Below are 17,015 nucleotides of genomic sequence, written 5' to 3'. Positions count from 1 at the left end.
TCTGTGTAATCCGAGCGCGTCACTCCTTGGCTAAATTGTAGTCCTGACCACAGAGTAGCACGCACTTCGGCGTTGTGGCTGGATCCACTCCTGTAGCTCATTATCCTTCAATTATCCGTGGTGCAGGGAGCAGCACTAACATTTCCCAGCATGATGCTAGAGGAAATATCACATCATTGGAGCTATGTTGGCAATAAACCTGTCCTACATACAGTGTAGGGGCTTATTTATGTCAAGTAATAATTTGTAACTTGGATACATCCAATAAATAGCAAAGATGAAGCACATTTCCTAACGGGGTGGAGCAGGGTGAACGGGTTGACTTTTGTTGTGTGTCTATTCATACTTCATATTTATTACTTCTTTACTGACATAAAGGTCAACGTGATGGACCTGTCCAGCCAGGCTGACTGGTTAGCAGGACATATTCTAAAGGCGTTTCTGTCACATCTATGAGCGTTATGTAGCTTCAGTGGTCTCTCTGAACATGCAACAATTAAAAAAAGAAAAGAAAAAGGCAGCGTTATTCAAGGAGCAATAATCAGTTGTAAGAGCAAAAAGATGTGATTTACCAACATGTGTATGAAAAACCAACAAAGAGTAAGTGAAATATGTCCTTTCTGTTTCTATAAAACCACTTACCAAATTGTTGTTAATTCCTGTCTAACAATGACGTGCCCACTGAGACACTTAGTCACTGTTGCATTCATTAACAACATTTTATGAAAATCCATTTTTCCTTAGAGACCTCTCGTGTGGATGTTTGTTCTGCTGTTTTCCTTGCTGTTTCATTGTTAAGTGACAGATTGTTCCTTGTGCCTGGATCCTAACTCTGCAGTTAACCAAAGTGACAAAGATGAAAGAATGGAGAACAAAAGACTCGACATCCCTAACAACTGTACTACAGACTACAGACTACTCCATCCTTAAATCTCCCAGGCCAAGAGGGAAAAACAGTGTTCATCTGTCTTAAACATTTTGTAATGCACACTGGGCCGCCTGAAGTCTTAATGTCTTAATCCTTTGAAGGTTTCCTATGACAAACCTGACTTTAATGTTACATTTCAGTTGCCGTGTCCTGTTTACATATTTAAGTTACTTTACTTCATGGGAGATTGCTGCAGTTTTGGCCGGATGTGTGACCTTTGATGAACGAGTGTGATTGCCATCCATGGTTTACAAATCAGAAACAGCTGGTCCGTCCCTGAAAGGCAGCAGTGAAGGTACAGTCATGCAAATACAATGTGGTGCATTGGAAGTTGAATCACCGATACACAGGGGATGGACTCAATAACAGAAACACCCACGTGGTACTATGTACAGTAACAACCAAGCAACAAATCCTACATTTGTGAAACTTAAATACAAAATAGTATTAAGGCGGAGGCAAAGACATGATTGGGGGTCACTTCTAACGTCGTACGTTGTGGCGTTTTCTTACGGAACCTTTCTGTGGGGTGTTTTTGTCATTTAGTCTACTCTGTTTTAACTATGTGATAAAAAAATAACTACATTATCAGTTTTGATGATTGGAATCAAGTGATTTATACACAAGTGGCTTACCTAAATTTCCTTCCTGGTCAAAAACCCACATTAATGAGGATGCTGCATGTAGAACTGAGGGATTGACAGATGAAAGTAGTCATAACCGAAGGCATCGTGACTTGCTCTATGCCTCTCACACAGTTGCACATACACGTCAATAAGTGTGTGTGCATAACCATGTCTGGTGGTGTGTTTTGTAGTCTGCATCTTTATCCTGGGATTGGAGATTGTTGTTTAATTACATTATATAAAGTAAATATATATACATATATAAATCCATGTGCCAAATCCAGTTCTTGCTCAGTCTGATCCATTCCGAACCCATGTTTGTACTGTCGGTAACCTTCTGTACAAGTCAGTATAACATATTGTTTCTCTCCAATAGTCCCTTGTAACTGGTGCCATTCAATAAAACTATTCAAACTTGAAATAAACATTGATTAAAAACATGATGTGGCTCCCTGTGGCTTTGTGCTACAACACAAATACAGCACACAGCTTGATTTTCTTTAGCAAGAAATACAAAAGTGTCCTGAAAAATTTCAATTAACCTTTAATATAAAAAAAAAAAAGATTTACATCAAAATGGACAGTGAAAAGCGACAGTTTGCAACAATCAATAGACAACTGTACAGAGCATAAATATACAATTGTAGAGGTTTCAATAAACAGTTGGGATCTAACTGGTAAATACTTTAAACCCAATACTAACGAACTGGTTTTAAAGTGTAGAGACAAAGCAGTTTGCTATCCTAGAAGTCAGATCAGAAGACGGTCTTAGTCCAAGTGTGAAAAGGCCGGCTTTAAGAACGGTCTCTGGTTGGTTTGAGGGGTCGGGACAGACATGAAGCCCGGCCTCCTGCTAGCTGAAGCATCTCCCGTCGAGCTCCTGGACCCCCGGCCTGCAGCACTGGATCCACCTCTGGAGCCGGACGATGACCACGATTTATTGCTGCTGTAGCCACGACTACAACACCACCGCAAGACAGAAGACGGAAGAAAAGAGGAAATAAGGTTTCAGCTGTGAATGTAAGCTTTTTGCTGCACACAATCTCCAGCTATATGACAATATGTGAGACAAACACATTACAGACCCTTTAGAGTTGGCACTTGCGTTGCCGTAGGGTTTTCTCTTCTTGGAATATTTGAAGAATGGAGCTTGCTTCCTCTTCTGTCCCTGCGCAGACCGACTACGGAAGTACGTGGAGGACTCTGGGTCGTCCTCGTCGTCTCCATACGAGCGGCCTTGTGCCGTGTCTATCCAGCCGTCTCCACCGTTGTCGGTCTGTTCCTCTGCAACAGAGACGATGTAGGATTAATACCACAATGTGCAGAATTGCAAGGACGTGCAAGAACTTGACATATGCACAAAACTATATTTTGTTCCCTCACCAGGCAGCTGCCACTCAGAGTATTTCTCTAGGACCTGAATGACTTCAGCTCCATACTTCTCCAGTTTGTCTTCCGTCACACCATCCATTTGTAGGAGGACTTCGGGGTCAGGAGAAAGCTTCTCTGTTCACGTGAAGAAGAAAAAAAAGTTCTAACACGCTTGCTGTATCATATGAGCTATTTAAAGGACAGTCAACAATTGTCTCAGATATTACCAGCTATCTTTTTCAAGGTAGCAGTAGCGAAGATGTTGTAATAGTGGATGCCAAACGCTTTCCCCAGCTGCTTGCACAGATCGGTCAGCTCCTTCAGACACTCCTGAACCTTCTTGTCTCTATGGGAGACATTCTCCACCACCGCAGCTTTATGTTTCCTGATGCTAGACGCACTCTCGGTCTCGTAGAACTCCACCTGCGATGAGACAAGTGCTGGTTAGTGTTTAATGTTTTCTTATATACATTTATACATAATCAAGTGTTACAGATCTAGCTCTTCATGCTGCCCAACAGTGGATATAAGTCAGGTTACCTGCATGTGTCCAGACAGCACGTTCACGGCTTTGGGTCCAGCAGAGATGTACGACACAGCTTGGCCGCCGTTGGTGATGTAGAGATCCTCCTCCAGGGCGTTGTCCAGAACCAGTTTTTTGAAGAGACGGTCAGCATTATGCTTCGAGTAGGCTCCTCCCATCCCAAACATTCCTGTCTGGATCTTGGCCGATTTAGACCCTGAGAGAAAGAAACCATTCACAGTTCACATGGAGTACGAACACATCAGGACATCATGCAGGATTCACCATCGCTAAATTACTTTTCCTCCCAATCACGTGCATTTACTTTACCTACAAAGATCTCCACCAACATGTTCAGCGTCAGTCGGTTTTGCTGTGCAGTCCTGCCAAACCTTGATCCAACTTTCTCGCAGTTCTCCTGAACGAACCTCACAATCTTCTTCACATCTTCAGTGACATTTCTCATCTTGTATTGCTGCACACAGGAAGAGTCAAACATTGTTGCTCAGTTAGAAACGGCCCGGTAGCTTTGGAATTTGTAATGATTCAATAAAGAAATGATTCCTACGTTGGGTCTGGCACAGTTGTCACAGCTGACGTCTGCGTGTTCCTTACAGAAGCTTTTGTTGAAATTGAACTCCCCAAAGTATGCGAGCAGCTGAATTCTTCTGCACTCCATCAGGTTCTCACAGAAGTGCACCATGCTGTGCAGGTTGTCGAAGTGAGTCGCCTTGGTCTGTCGGTCCCCTTCTCGGTCCACTGTGATTTAAAGGAGAGTCATCTGAGTCTCCATCGACTGATATGTAGTTATGATTGATGGAGGAAAGAAAATCACACAACCAGAACTAAGAAGGGTCTAGATTTTGGTAACATACTGCCGATGATCCTCTTGATGCGGTGGACGTCGGCGTAGGAGTAGAAGAGAATACAGTGAGAGATCTCTCCATCTCTGCCAGCTCTCCCAGACTCCTGGTAGTAACCCTCCACTGATTTAGGCAGACTGGCGTGGATCACGTAGCGCACGTCAGGCTTGTCAATGCCCATGCCGAAAGCTATGGTGGCACAGATGACCTGGCAGACAAGAGGAAGCCGTGAAACTAAGGCAGTGTGAACTTTAAAATCGGAAAAACGGCTACTGGCTTGCAAAATGTTACCAATTTTTAGGTTCATTGCTTTGCATCCAGTACCATCTATTAGTAATTCTTACGTGAGATCAGTGAGTGAGTGGTGCGCTCACCTGGCAGCCGTCCTGGTTGATCCACTTGCTCTGCACACATTCTCTGTCACCGTCACCCAGGCCTGCGTGATACGCCAGAGCTAATATCCGGGCCTTCTGCAGACTTTGGGCCATGACATCACAGTCATTACGGGACAGGCAGTAAATGATGCCAGAGTCACCTGTGACAGATTAATGAAGACAGAAGACAGTCAGAGAGGGTCTGTAATCACTGACTAAATATTCCCCAGGGGGATCATTCAAATCATGGTCACGTTACTTACAGCAGCTATTAAGCATTTGACAAAAGCACTGATTTTAAATGATTTCTGTTACAAGCTCAAGAACTTGATGTGCTTTATAAAACACCACAGACCTGAGACTGTGAGCTGAATCTTCAACAAAACTGTTATGGCAGTGTTTCCGAAAATAACCAGGATCGGAGAAAGTACTTCGTGAATTATTTACGTGGGTAGTGCTTCTTGATCCAGCCGATGCAGTCCTCGTCGACCTTTTTGGGTTTCTTGGGCAGGACAGCGTACTTCAGGTTTGTTCTGTTGAAACTCATGGTGAACCTGAAAATACATTGGACGTGAAGCTGTTGGTTGTTTGAATTCAAGAATAACGAAATAGAAGTCATTTAAAAGCACGTACACCTGCGGCCGTGTCATATTCAGCTGGTTGAGGATGTCTTTCTGAACGCGGGGGGTGGCGGTGGCTGTGAGGGCGATCATCGGCACGTTGGGGAACTTCTGACGCAGTTCGTGTAACCTCTTGTAGTCCGGACGGAAATCGTGACCCCACTAAAAAGATTTTAAGGACGCGGGATGATTCACGAGGGTCGTCGCAAAAAATAACAGCAAACTGCAGATTATGTATAAAGCAGATGAACACACCTGACTGACACAATGGGCTTCATCGATGACAAAGCGCGCCAGAAGGCCTCGCTCGTACAGGTTCTGCATGGCGGAGATCAGCTTGTTACTTGCACTCACCTTGGGGAGAAGAGAGAGGCATCAGTTACTACTAACTTTATTTATAACAAACAAGAAAACACACTCACTGACTCCAACATTTAGAGTGTAAATCAATCAGGTCTCACCTTCTCAGGAGTGACGTAGAGAAGTTTAATGATGGGTTCTTTCCTAGAGAGCTGCATATAAATCCTCCCTGCTTCGCTGTCACTCTTACTACCAGAGAGGCTTGTTGCTGGGATCTGAAAATTAAACGTTACAAATTAAATACACCTTCCGGGTACCACACATATTTACTGTGCACTACTTCCTACTGATCCAATAGGAGAAACCATACTCACATCCAGCGTAGTGAGTTTCTGGATCTGGTCTACGATGAGAGATTTGAGTGGGGAGATGACAACAGTGACTCCTGGTGACACGCAGGCAGGCAGCTGGTAGCACAGGCTTTTACCCCCACCTGTAAATACATCAGGTTCAGAGAAATGTGGACATTTTCACGGCTGAAAACATCCGAAATCTATTGTTGCATCGCTAGGATAAAACACTTTTGTACTAACCCGTGGGCATCAAAACAAACGTATCTTCTGTCAGAATCGTCGCATTAATTGCTTCAAGTTGATTCAACCTGAATTGATGAAGACCAAAACGCTTGTGAAAAATCTTCATCATCTCCTGCGAGTGGGGGAAGTTGAACCCTCTGAAGCGGTCATGGGCTGGGTTTCTGAAGGTGGGTTCTGCATTAGAAAACATTAAAACTGTGTCACTAAAACACAGCACAGGACCGTAAACTGAATATTCTGTTTGCTTGTTTTTGTCCAACAGTCCATAACCCAACAGCATTCAATCAGCCACAACATGCTATTAAAAAAAAGACCATTATTCAATTATTGGTTGATTTTCTGTAGATCTGCTTATCGATTAATCTACTATTAGTTTCAGCTCTAAATTATATCTTTATAACAGATTCAAAGACTGACCAGGTTGGTGAGAAAATAACTTAAAATATCTACTTAAAATAAAAAATATATATTTTATAGTGTGATACAAATTACAAACTACAATTCATCTGTTTTAAAAGTTAAATTTAGTGCAGTTTACCGCCTAAAAAGAGGACAAAAATGCATAGTACAGGCCAAGGTTTACCAGGAGAGCAGATCTTTGCAGGCTTGGGTGCAGGCGCAGGCGTTGTTGGCTTCTTCTCCCACGGAGACATGCTTGATCCCCTTTCTTTCACTGTTGTAGTCACGGTGCTGGAGTTTGGGGGTTCGTCAAAGTAATCGGGGACATCGGCGTCATTAAAGTCATCTATGTCAAAGTAGTCAGTGTAAAAGTCATCTAGTTCTACGTCTTCTGGAGTATTAAATCTGTTCTGAACAACCGTCTCTGGCTTCTTGGGTGAGAAGAAGAGATCTGAAGCATCCAGGTCTGTGCTCGTTTTCTTAGAGAAATTAAAAGATGGCTCTGCTAGGCTGTGGGTTGATGGAGAGTCACAGATACTCTGATTTGTCACATATTCGGTCCCGCTGTTCCTGCTATTCGAGGGCTGCATGTTAATAATACTGTCCGAGTGATCAGAGTCACAGTCCACCGAGATGACTGAAGATCTCCTGATCGGAGGAGGCTTGTTGGAGTCCACAGGCACAGAGCTGCTGGATGACATAACACTCGACGTCTCACAGCTAAAAGAAGATTTTCCTTTAAAGCTGGATTGAGAAATCACAGTGCTGTCTGGCTGCTGCATCCTAAATGAATTGCAACTCCCAGTTGCAAGAATCCTCTTCCTGGGGGAGAAAGGCAAGATGTTAGCAATTATACGGACATATTATTAAATATCACAAATAACAACAACGCCATTTTCCACTCAAATGTACACACCTTTGAGCCCTCTTCAGCAAAAGCTCACCTCCACAGGACAGAGCTATGACTTCATGTTCAGGGATGGAATCAACCAGAGAACAGATGGACTGCATAATACTGAAGAGCTGCTCATCTGTGACGGGATCAGAAACAAGAAATAACTAAAATAATGAACAACAGGGACAAAGAATGGAGTTCTGCTTTGCGAAATAAAATGTGCACATGATCTGGACAAATCAGAAAAAGGTATTACACCCACTTGTTTTGTCTTTTGAGTGGTTGTCAGAGGATTCATGTAGTGTGGTGATGGGTCCCTTCGATTGCACAGGACTGTCTCTGCTTTTAGCATCGGCTGATTTAGATCTGTTTGAGATGAAAATGATGTCCCGCTTTCTTTTTTAAATGATCTTTTAGGTCAAATCAAATGCCCATGGAGTCCAGGAGTATATATTATATTAAATATTAAATTGAAAGAACTGACCTTGTCTCCAATGCAGAAGTAGTATTAGATATCTCATCAGGGATTGGAGAAGGAGGAATGTAATCGAGATCATCTTCAGGCTCTGAGTTGTCATCGAGCTGCATCACCTTCGGGTTAATCCATTTTTTCTCGTCATCTAAAATGCAAAAAGATATAGCATGCGTTTATAGTATAATTCAATGCTTCCAATACCCATATCTGCCCCACAATGTACAAGTAAAATATAAATTACCTGTCATTCCTTTGAAAGGCTCGAGCACATCATCGTTGTCCTCTTCACTATCACTCACGACGGACTTCAGAGGACCAGGAGGATGTCTTCTGGTCGTTTTCAGTGGAGAAACTTCGCGTTCAAACTCAGCTAGTTCCTTATTCAAACTAGGTCCCGGTGAAGCTGCAGCTTTGCAGACCCTGTGCTCCACTTCGTCTGTTTCCATACAAGATTGTTCACTTCCGGAAAGAACATTCCTGTTTGCAAAGCTGTTGCTCAACTGCGGCATCACAGATAGTTGTGTTTTTTCTTTACTAAAAGATGATACTGGATTGGTTTTCTTCCCAGATAGTTCTGAACTAAATGAGTAGTTTTTGACTGGAGTTTCAAAGTCATCAGAATCATCCCAGTCATCCATCGGGAATTCAAGAGATGCATCCAGACTTGTGGAACCGCCTCCACCGCCACCTGCAAACAGGTTGCCAGGTTTAGTTGGAGCTGTCGTCACTTTAACAGCAGATGCTGCTGAAGGAGTCAGGCCGGCAGGAGCACAGTTACCTGCTGGGCTGATGGAGTCCGACTTGCCTTTTGAACTTACAGGGAAGAAGTTGCTGATTTGGGATTTTTGAGGTCTCTCAAGCTTGTTTGGAAATGTCAAAGGAGATTTAGTCACCAAATTGTTTTTAGGGACATTGACATTCCTGTTTGCAAAGACATTCGAGCGCATTACCTTGGTTGGGACTTCCACCTTGGTTGTACCTGACGAGGACTTCTTTTTGAAAGAAAAGGCCCTGAAAAATAAAACCAGTGTGATTAAAACATAATCTGACAATTACGATCAAAAGGCATGATTCCCATTCACCTGGAGATTTGCTTAAGAAGACAGTGAAATCTATCTTTTTGTTTCTCTTTAAATTTGGAAACAAAAATTGATATTCTGTATTTTCTTTCTGTGTATCTAAGAGACCAATAAACCTAAACATAGCAGAAATTAACAATTGTCTTGGTTTAAGCATTAATATATATATACAGACTATCCAGATTTTTTTAAATCCAGGAACTAGACCACAAAACCTCAGATCAGTGATTACAGCTAAACATTTATTGATATAAAATGAAAGTTAGTACCTGTAGGAAACACTTGAAAACATTACATGAACAGACAGCTAAATTACTCTTTTGGACTATATAGTGCAGTATTTCTTGACATAAGCATGCCAAATTCACACCTGAAACCATTCACTCTAACAAAGCTAACGCTGTTGTGTTTATCAGTTAGCACAGCTGACAGCACAAAGCTAACTGTTAGCTAGCTGCTGTAGCGTTAGCGTGACGTCGCTGTAACGTGAAGACTTACCCCAGTTTGGGTTTAGCCAGAGACAACTTGCTTTGAGCAGCATTGGTGTGCCTCGCCAGCTGCTCCTTCAAGTTATTTTGTGGAAGACAAGACATTGTTGTTGGGAAGAGGCTGAGCTAGCGAGTGTTAGCTTGCTAGCAGCCGTGTGGCGCTCAGTTCAAGCGGCAGCGGACGGTTTCTTCAGCATTGCTCGTGACACAGAATAACGACGATACAAGACAAGTCGCGTGCTCAGTTTGTCTGGTTACACTTCATTAAACATTTACAGTTTTATCAACTAGCTTTACTGCAGCAGCTCCTCTCTCCAGGGGCGTGAGGTAAACACACCCACAACGGATTTTGCGCCCATTCCACAAACTCCTCCTTATTGGCCGAGGTCGAGCAGGACTGAGGAGTCTGGGAAATGTAGTCTTACGACATGGACAACATGATGTAAAACTTGAGGAGGTAGTGGGTGGATAATATCCGGTATGTATGACAGGTTTCTCTCAGGTAAATCCTTATGTGCCGTTGAGGTTGAGGGATGTAAAAAACACAAAATTGTAATACAATTTTTTAACCAAAAATTATTATTGTAGCTGGACTTATAATCAGTATTTTACAGAGGCCTTTGAACCACAGAATGACTCTTGGCGGGTCTTGTTTACTATATTTGGGCCTACTAATATCAACTATTCTTGATGCAATGGTCCAGTTTTACCCTTAATTCAAGGTTCAGTAAAATAGGCAGTTGAGGTTTGCAATAAAGGTAATCTTATGTCACAAAGGGATTAAACAATTTATGTTAATGTGTGCACTCTCCTTCTTATGGAAGCCCATTCCACCAATGTGATGAAAAAATAAAGATCCTGTAAGTCATTATAATGAGAAACCTTTCTCAAAATAATGACTTAACGTCTCATAATTATGACTTAGTATTTTAGAATTATGATAGAGAGATACTAAGTAATTCTTTTGAGAAAGGTTCTCATTACAATGACTTACAGGATCTTTATTTTGTCATCACAGTGGAGGAAATGGGCTTCCATACTTTCTAGAGTTGTTTTATGTAATCATGGGTGATACCTTTCTCAATTATTAGTATTAATATAGCCAGCCATCGTATTTGGGCACTATGTAGTGCAGACAGCTGCAATATATTTGTGATAAAAAAATACTCAAACAAACAAAATTCTATATTTTTTATTTGAATTGCATGAATTGAATGATTGGTACTTGAGTGATAATTTCATATGTATTGATTAATCTGGAAACGACTTGATTCATAGTGTAAAAACCCACTGTACTGTACATGTAAGCACAGTAGGCTATTGGTTATATAAAAAAAAAATCACATGTTTGGACTCTGCTCTCCTTTCAGCCCTTTTACAGTTTGCTGTCACGCAGAAATCAAACCACCGGGAAAGACGAGCAGGCAGCGAGTCCACACATGTTCTTCCCACGCTCCATGAGGAAATATCTGTAAGGGGAGAACATTGTTTTTATCTTTCTTTGGTTAGGATACATTTAGTAAAACTGTCCTGTATGTGGTTAGATAGAAGACTTACCCGCCAATCCCCCAGCCGGATCCCCATGAGTTCTTTACAATCCAGTAAGGGGTGCCACTCTCCTGTCCATACCCGACTGCTAACACAGCGTGGTTCACCTTGTCTGAGGTCTTGTGGCATTCAGTGCTGAAAGGAAGAGGAGAAGTGAGTTAGATCTAACTATATACACGACTGTTGAAGAATGAGGAACTAAACACTGTCAAGTCCAACAGCTTTGACAGAAGAGGCCATTGTAATTGTTCTTTATTAAATGCTCAGTGTACAGATACAATTTAAAACAAAAAACGATTACATATTTATAAGCCACTGTTATATATATATATATATATTGGCTATTTGGTGAAATTTGATTCTAAAAAAACACAGCTAATGTTGACAAATGCCTAAGTAACTTGGCACGCACTCCATGTGTTTGTGCATGTGTCGAAATTGCACAACTAAGTGGAATCAGCTTCCTCAGGTTTGTCAAAACTTAGAAAATGTTGTGATTCAGGTATGTGAGCTCCACCTCAAAGAGAAAAACAGAAAAGAAGAAAACTATGGACTAAACAGTATTTACCCCCCTAAGAAAGCATACTCTGTATAATATTTATCAACCAGATAGCATAGTACATATTACCATGAAAAGGATTGTACCGTAATACACATTTATGTCATTCTAGTGGTCGTACCCTCACACTCATGTTTATTGATCACCGGTTTACAGTGCACCCATAAGTGTAAAAAAGCATGAACACTGACAGACACATTTTTCCAGAGCATACTGGGCAATATTTCCGTGACTTCTGCTCACCTGGTGTACACGCCCTGGGAGTAATGCATGAAGTCAGAGGTCACCTCGAAGGCAAGGCTGACAGGGTTGCGTGTGGCGACCGCATCCACCATCCCCATCTCATCATACTGTAACAGAAGGACACTTTGTAACTCACAGGCTGTTCAATAAAGACATCTATCTCGAGGACAGATTCTGATGTTTGCTCACCGCGGTTATGTTCACCACCTCCTTCACAAAGGCAGCTGCTAGTTCTGGTTTATACACACAGCTATCATCCTGATTTATCAAAAACATAAAAAGACATGAAAAGACATTGAATGTGTGACTTGCAAGTCAAAGTCAGTTTTACTTATTCTTCAGTTTTGTTTATAGTTACAGAAGCTGTGTATGGGTAGTCCGCCTCTGTCATGAGTCCCTTGTTGTACATGATGTATTCAAATGCTTGACTGGGAAGGCCTCTAGAGAGGACACATTAAGATCTCGTTATAAAACTGCGTCCGTGGTGATGCACTCTGCTGCAGTTATGGATAAATTATTAAAAAAGGTAGGAGACATCAGTGTGACTCTCACCCGTTACATCCATGGTTGTTGAAATCCTGAGCGCAGTCGACCAGCTGTTGTTCTGACTAAGTGATATGAAAATGAAAATGACTGACAATGGAACTATGGGCTACATTTTTCATACAAGTGCAGCAGTTTTGATAGAGAAGTGAAAGTCACCAGCGGTACAAGCTTTCCTGTGCCGATGGCGGTAACGGACTCCAGACATCCAGTTGTGGAAAAAGTCCAGCAGCTACCACAATCTTTCTGCAACAAGAGAAGATAAAACAAAAAGACATTTGATTTATGGAATGAATACGATTCATAGACCTTCTCTCACAGAAAACATGTTGCAGCAGGAAAAGAACAGGTGCAACTAATAACATTAACAATGACGAATTGCATACTTTGTTAAAGAAATTTCTAGCAAGCTTTTATCATTTCTTATTGTTTATAATTACCTCAATGTAAATAGTTTGGCAGCACCTAGTGGTAGCTTTTGGTGCTAAACCAGCGTCACCTGACCTCAAATCTCAGGAAGTTCTCATTGAAGGCAGGTGTGGTGAAGCCACGAGGAACCACCGATTGTTTTGGGTATTTTGGCTGATTTAATCTTAGTTTTGTTCTTTTACTTCACCACTGATTTAAAGTTTTTGGAAAGGCCTGTTTATTTTGGGGATTTGATTTCGTTTTGAAGCAGTTGAACCTGACCCACCAACTCGAATACACCATTCAAACAACCCTTGGACCACCGGAACCATCATGGACCATCCGACAGTGACTAACTAACTAACTGACCGGACAGCGCGTTGATCATGTCTAACGTTAGGGCGTCTGTGGGCGGCAACGCATTGAGTTTAGAAGCTGCAACAGACACCATACTAACTCTAAACAGAATAAATACTAATCTTTATGGTATACTGCTTTTAAATTAGTATACAAGAAATAAATATACTTTCTGGTTTTACACTTACAGGGAATGATGTCAATTAAACTTAACAGAGACATGCAAACGTTTTAGGCTGTTTGACCGCTATCCCAAAGCTCTTCCAATTCCTTTGTGCATTGCACTGTAGGAGAATTGTGTCTATTTGCAAATTCAAAGTTTTTTTTGTACACATAATGGCTGTTAATTTTGATGCTTTTCTGTTGCAAACACACTACCAACCATTAGTATTGTACGCCTATGCCCTGGGACACATGCAGCTAAGAGGACTGTCACCTAGTTTGTGACCCACTGGATTCAGGCTGGACTATAATATTATCGACAGCTGGAAACTCTTATAATCTGCTGTTACCCAGCAACAACACAACCTGCTGTGAACTTTGAGATCAATAACTGAAGATGAAATATGTGTGTGTGTGTGTGTGTGTGTGTGTGTGTGTGTGTGTGTGTATGTTAGTGCAGTTAAACTTCACCTGATTCTTCACGTCAGTCACATAGTTTCCTTTCTTTCTCCAGTCGATGGAGTCTGGATGTGGTCCGTCGCTGCTGAAGTAGTTCCCCTTGGTAGCTGAACAGTTCTGTAAAAGATAGTATGCAAAATAAAGATCCTCACTGTGAAAAATATATACATATATTTGCAAATTATTCATGTCGGCCTATATATATATGGCATTACCTGTGACTCAGACCAGAGGAAAGTATTTCGAAATTCGCTAAATGTCATGTCTGAAAACTGGTTCAGCCCCACTGCAGGAAGAAATGATGATAATGAAACATTGCTCAACACATTTTACTGTGGATCATATGAAAAAAATTAAAAATAGTGCATTCAATAACAAGCTATTCTTACTTGTGAATGTACGATTTCCTTCATTGTGTTTGTCAATCTTCCTCTTGTTCTCAGAGAATATCTGACGTCTCTCATGGTACTCCTCCACGCTGTACGCTCTGTTGTGCTTTAAACGGGGGAGTTATTACTGTTTTATATATATATATATACACACACACACACACACAGTAGGCCTATATTAAATATGGGTGATGAATGATCAGCTAATATGGTTGTAATCATGTAGCTCACAATTCAACATTGCACTTATGAGTCATTAAGTAACAATTCTAGGGATTTTTCCCTGCAGCTAACTTCCTCATAACTAACTGTACACTTGCTACACATTGATTGATATATACAGTATAACATACCTGTGCCATCCATGACTTGAAGTGAAACTCGTCTGAAAACAAGTGACATTGTCAAAATGTTGCCGATGTAATACAGAAAATTAGGCGTTAAGAAACGGGCAAACGCCATGCAGGTTAATAAAACTGAAAAAGTAAGTGTAGCCTTCTGTACGAAAACGGGACGATTGCAGCAGCTTACCTCGTTCAGACAGATGAAAAGCCGAAGCTGCTGACAGCAAAGTAAACAAAAGCAAAGTGTTCATCGTGATCACTTCGACTATTAAAGCTTTTAGACAACAACAACCGAGGTGGTGAAAGTGAAAGAAGTGGATGAGAAGTCACGAGGTGAACGGCTGTCTCAAATTACCCTTCCGACAAAGGAGAACGAATCAACCAATCAGTGTCAAACATAGCGCCCATAAACTGAAGAGATTTGTTCCTCCTCTGTTCAGGAGATTTCTTTCATAGTATGTTGAAGGTTCATCTTGTATCGCTAGAAACCTATTAAAACAAATATATACTCAAAATGCCCTCTTTGTTAATTTAAAGGTATAATGAGGTGATAATGGTCAAACCGTGTACATGTTAGGTCAGAGGTTATTTAATGGTTGGATACATTATTTATTTCTCCCATAAATACCTAAACTAAGTAAACTGTGCACAAAATGGGTGACATCAAGGCTTAATTAATCAGGTGTACTGGCTATAGAACAACCAGGCAATACATATCCTAAAAAAATCATTATACAATTTTAATGTTCACTTATAAAGATAGTATTTTAGGAAAGTTTGCCCTGAAACCAAAAATTCATATTTACCACAAACCACAAAAGCATAAAATCAACTAAGGTGTTTCCTGTTTGTTATGAAGAGGGGCACCTGTGTCAAAATTGTAGTTGTAGTTTATATAGTGGCCATATATTCATAAATACAGTTGTGTTTGATTAAACTTCCTCAAACTAACTGACACAAAGAAAACGTTGGGTAAGATAGTCTTCCAGCATAGCATTGTATCGGGGCATGTAATAAGGAGGATGTTTTGCCCCCAGGCCAGGTTCATCCAGCCAACATTTATTTATAAATTGGCATTAAAATACATACAAAATAAATAAATACGAAGAGATAACAAACCCTGACGTAATTGGTACCTCCACATAAAATTGAGTGATTTTCAATTTATTGTGAAACTCTGGAAGTGACACATTATATCCTGACAGTGTAACTTGTGTTTCAGCATACAACTACGTTAACTAGGCAACATCATTTGTTTTTCTTCTTTTAGATAAAGCTGAGATTTTACACTTTTGTCCACTGTGGGCTTCGTGGACAGAGAAATGCTGGTGATGTTAAATACTTCTACAGATTTTATTTTGTTTGAGTGAGAATGGTGTCATCTGATAAATGATCTACAAAAACACTTGAGACAAAATGCCCCTGATATAAAATGGATTTATTAGCAAGAGGTTACTGGGAACATATTCTTGTTTATTTGTTATTATCATCATCATATATTATCGTTTGTTGTCTTTTCATTTTTTTTCTTACAAAACTGGTAATATTTCTTAAGGTGTGGAAACATGAGGGTTGAAAGATAATTTTCATACCACTGGGTATTGCTAACAGCAAAATGTTTATTTGTTGATATACCTTTATAAGAGTATGTGCGTGTATAAGTGTATACAGTATAAGTATATAGTATTATTCTGTCTGTGAAGGTGTTGCATGCCTGCCACATGAGCTTCAAAAGTGTACTGTACATACATAGTAAAAATACATACAAATATTCACAGAATAAGCACTACGTTACTATATTCCTGCTAACAGAAATGGTTATAGACAGGATTACAGTATAAATGCAAAACACTTTGAAGTTGTCTAAATCATGGTTTCAGGACCACACTGTTGTAGCGTTCCGTGTTCAAGCTAAAGATACAACTTTTTTTTTTGAAAGGATTACACTGTTCCACATTGAGAAATATGCAGGGTTGCATGTACAAAATGTACAGCACATCTCAGTGAGGTGAAATAACAACAAAGTACAAAATACTTTCCCATTTTCATATAAAGAGCAGTTCACTCTCTCTTATACTACTACAAAAATAGTGTTTGAATGCTGCAGGCAGAGGTCATTCACATACGTTTTTATCATAGTTTTAAACAGCAATGCATATAACAGAGTGATATACAGTCACGTTCCACAATCACTGGAACAGCAAAAAGGACAGATTGTCTTTTAATTACAGAGGAGCAAAACCTTTTACTCGACAGAATCATCGCCAAACCTGAAGGTACAACACTTTCCAACGCATGTGATCTTTTTTTTACGAGTTTAATAACTAAAATCCAAAAAACAAGAAATTTAAACATAGGTAGAATTCACTGTACTGTATCGGTATATTTGAAGTGTAACGGTAAATTCAGATGTCTAATGCTTCACTTTAAATCACAACAATCTAAAGAGATGTAATCTCTCTTTAT

The 17,015-nt window shown here is 40.5% G+C and overlaps 2 protein-coding genes across 6 annotated transcripts; both read right to left on the bottom strand.

Moving 5' to 3' along the window:
• Positions 1-2,075: 2,075 nt before the first annotated feature.
• Positions 2,076-9,898, bottom strand: blm (BLM RecQ like helicase). 5 transcript variants are annotated; one of them, XM_076089072.1, is made up of 23 exons: positions 9,548-9,895; positions 8,921-8,981; positions 8,749-8,830; positions 8,212-8,658; positions 7,980-8,115; positions 7,758-7,861; positions 7,517-7,631; positions 6,785-7,422; positions 6,199-6,375; positions 5,980-6,098; positions 5,767-5,880; positions 5,561-5,659; positions 5,319-5,467; positions 5,133-5,239; positions 4,686-4,846; positions 4,324-4,519; positions 4,017-4,207; positions 3,779-3,923; positions 3,466-3,665; positions 3,153-3,348; positions 2,938-3,060; positions 2,640-2,838; positions 2,076-2,512 (listed from the first exon to the last, which is right to left on the bottom strand). In XM_076089072.1, exons 1-23 carry the CDS (start codon positions 9,640-9,642, stop codon positions 2,323-2,325), a joined length of 4,044 nt encoding a protein of 1,347 aa, XP_075945187.1. In that variant the 5' UTR covers positions 9,643-9,895; the 3' UTR covers positions 2,076-2,322. The 5 variants fall into 5 exon arrangements, with proteins under 5 accessions (XP_075945187.1, XP_075945186.1, XP_075945185.1 ...); XM_076089071.1 differs by having other exon boundaries at positions 8,749-8,981; XM_076089070.1 differs by having other exon boundaries at positions 8,212-8,830.
• An 815-nt stretch (positions 9,899-10,713) lies between these two features.
• Positions 10,714-14,893, bottom strand: ctsh (cathepsin H). Its single transcript, XM_076089068.1, has 12 exons — positions 14,737-14,893; positions 14,559-14,590; positions 14,206-14,311; positions 14,032-14,102; positions 13,829-13,933; positions 12,590-12,676; positions 12,440-12,495; positions 12,246-12,327; positions 12,077-12,145; positions 11,888-11,994; positions 11,095-11,220; positions 10,714-11,006 (listed from the first exon to the last, which is right to left on the bottom strand). Exons 1-12 carry the CDS (start codon positions 14,798-14,800, stop codon positions 10,937-10,939), a joined length of 975 nt encoding a protein of 324 aa, XP_075945183.1. The 5' UTR covers positions 14,801-14,893; the 3' UTR covers positions 10,714-10,936.
• Between the last annotated feature and the right edge of the window lie 2,122 nt (positions 14,894-17,015).

This window comes from Anarhichas minor, unplaced genomic scaffold (assembly GCF_050575085.1).
Source record: "Anarhichas minor isolate MPS153535 unplaced genomic scaffold, ASM5057508v1 ptg000011l, whole genome shotgun sequence".
NCBI lineage: Eukaryota > Metazoa > Chordata > Actinopteri > Perciformes > Anarhichadidae > Anarhichas > Anarhichas minor.
Note: the sequence above shows the minus strand (reverse complement) of the source record. Positions and strands in the feature narration are given on the sequence as shown.